The 2,049-nt window shown below is 31.8% G+C and overlaps 1 protein-coding gene across 1 annotated transcript; it reads right to left on the reverse strand.

Moving 5' to 3' along the window:
* Positions 1-135: 135 nt before the first annotated feature.
* On the reverse strand, positions 136-1,707 carry EIN_361830 (hypothetical protein; the record flags this gene model as incomplete). Its single annotated transcript, XM_004257653.1, has 1 exon — positions 136-1,707. One exon carries the CDS (start codon positions 1,705-1,707, stop codon positions 136-138), a length of 1,572 nt encoding a protein of 523 aa, XP_004257701.1.
* Between the last annotated feature and the right edge of the window lie 342 nt (positions 1,708-2,049).

Genomic DNA, 2,049 nt, shown 5'->3' on the forward strand with positions numbered 1-2,049 from the left:
TTAAAATACATTAATATAGTGTGTAAAATGACCTTTAACACTAATTATAAAATCAAAATGAATTACAACACAATTACACAAATTATATTTTTGTTTTATAAAATAGTTAAAATAAAAAACCTTCAAATTAATTTATCATAAAATGGCCAAAATGATGAAACCGAAGATTGAAACAAAGATACTGAAGGATCCATCTTTTGGGTCTTGACAATTTGACATTGGATAGATGTGAACATGCGGGTTATTATTCAAATCTCTTCCAGTTTGATTTTTGTCCAAATATTCAACGCAACAATCGTCATCATTTTTGACCCAACAGTTGTCTTCGTTACTACAAATACCATCTTTTAAAACAGCTCTATCATCACACTTTTTACAATTGTGATTGACATCAAATAACAAACAATAATCTTCGCTTCTTACGTCCTTCAATTCAATGCAAGTGCTTTTATCTTTTGCGCAGCCATTCACACACTTTTCATCACATTGTTGACATTTGTAATTATCGTCCAAAAAGTACTCTGAGAAGCACTCAGTACACTGCTTTCTATTTTCATCATAATTTGAGCAATGTGAGATATCAATACAACTTGAAACATCTCCGTCATAAACAGTTTTACATTTATACATTATGTTGCAACTCGAACATTGTTCATTATTTAATTCACTACACACGGCCATAGTGCAATCTACACACGTTTGTTCACTTGAGAAATACATACCTTCTTCACAATTTTCACAAACATCTGGAATGCTTTCGCTACATGTTTTACATTTACTTTCTTTGGTACACGCCTTGCACTTATTATCTGCAGTAAGGGTATATCCATTCATACATCTTTGACACGTGTTTGTGTCATCATCACATTCGTTACAATTGTCATCAGAACACTTTTTGCAAACGGAATTGACCATGCCATACCCTTCAAGGCAGAATTCACAACTGGTCGCATTATTTTCACATCGATCGCACCCTGTTGGACATTTGACACAATCATTGTTTTTAATCCCATAACCATCAGCACAATATTCACAATCGGGAATACCATCTTCAACACGACAATGTGAACGTTCAACGCATTTCCCATTTGTCCAGAAATGATTTTCCTCGCAAAATTCACATTCATTTGCACTACTGTATATTAAACACTTTTCGATATTACCTGGAACACAATTCTTGGACTTCTCATCAACATAATACCCATCAATGCACATAGAGCATTTCCCTTGTGTTTCTGTGTCTATTTCAAGACAGTTTGGTACTCGAATACAGGCAGACTGTGATTCATTCAAGTAATAACCATCTTTACAGCGAGTGCATTTGCACGAATCATCAGTCACCAAATAACACCCTTTGTGAGTAGAAGAACAGTCAATACATTCATCAGAATTTGTAAGGGACATTGGGGGTTTGCAAGAAGTGCACTGTAAATCAGAACCAATGACTTGATAATCCAAACAAAGCTCGTCACCTTTTACACACGTCATTGTGGATAATTGCATTTTGTACCCATCTGTGCATTTAGTACACTGATTTTCAAAAGTTTCTTCACAAAAGAGATCTCTTTTGAATACACAAGTGTTATCCTTGAGGATGTATTCATTGATACATGATTCACAATTATCTGTTCCACATTGTCGACAATGCTTCACTGTACACTCTTGTGAATTGACTAATACTAATGTAATGAATAGAAGAACCGCCATCACTCAATAATAATTTTAAAAATTAAACATTTAAATAATATGGAAAGAGGTATTGTTTGATTGGAAACTTGCTATACAACACACATTGAAAAATTAATATTAACATCGAAAACAGAATGTTTTTAAAATATCCAGTAGAATATAAATATATAGTCAAATTTTTTTATTGAAAAGATTTCTTATTTGTTAACTGCATTTGTTATTTCGACATGTAAAAAATATATAGAGTCATTCACTAAACTTTGTTGAATAAATTTTATAATTTTTTTATGTAAAATAAACATTTTTATATAATTATACCGGTTAGATTTTCAAATAATTAATATTTTATTGAATAATGAG

The sequence above is a fragment of the Entamoeba invadens genome (assembly GCF_000330505.1).
Source record: "Entamoeba invadens IP1 unplaced genomic scaffold scaff_1105074725991, whole genome shotgun sequence".
Lineage (NCBI taxonomy): Eukaryota > Evosea > Mastigamoebida > Endamoebidae > Entamoeba > Entamoeba invadens.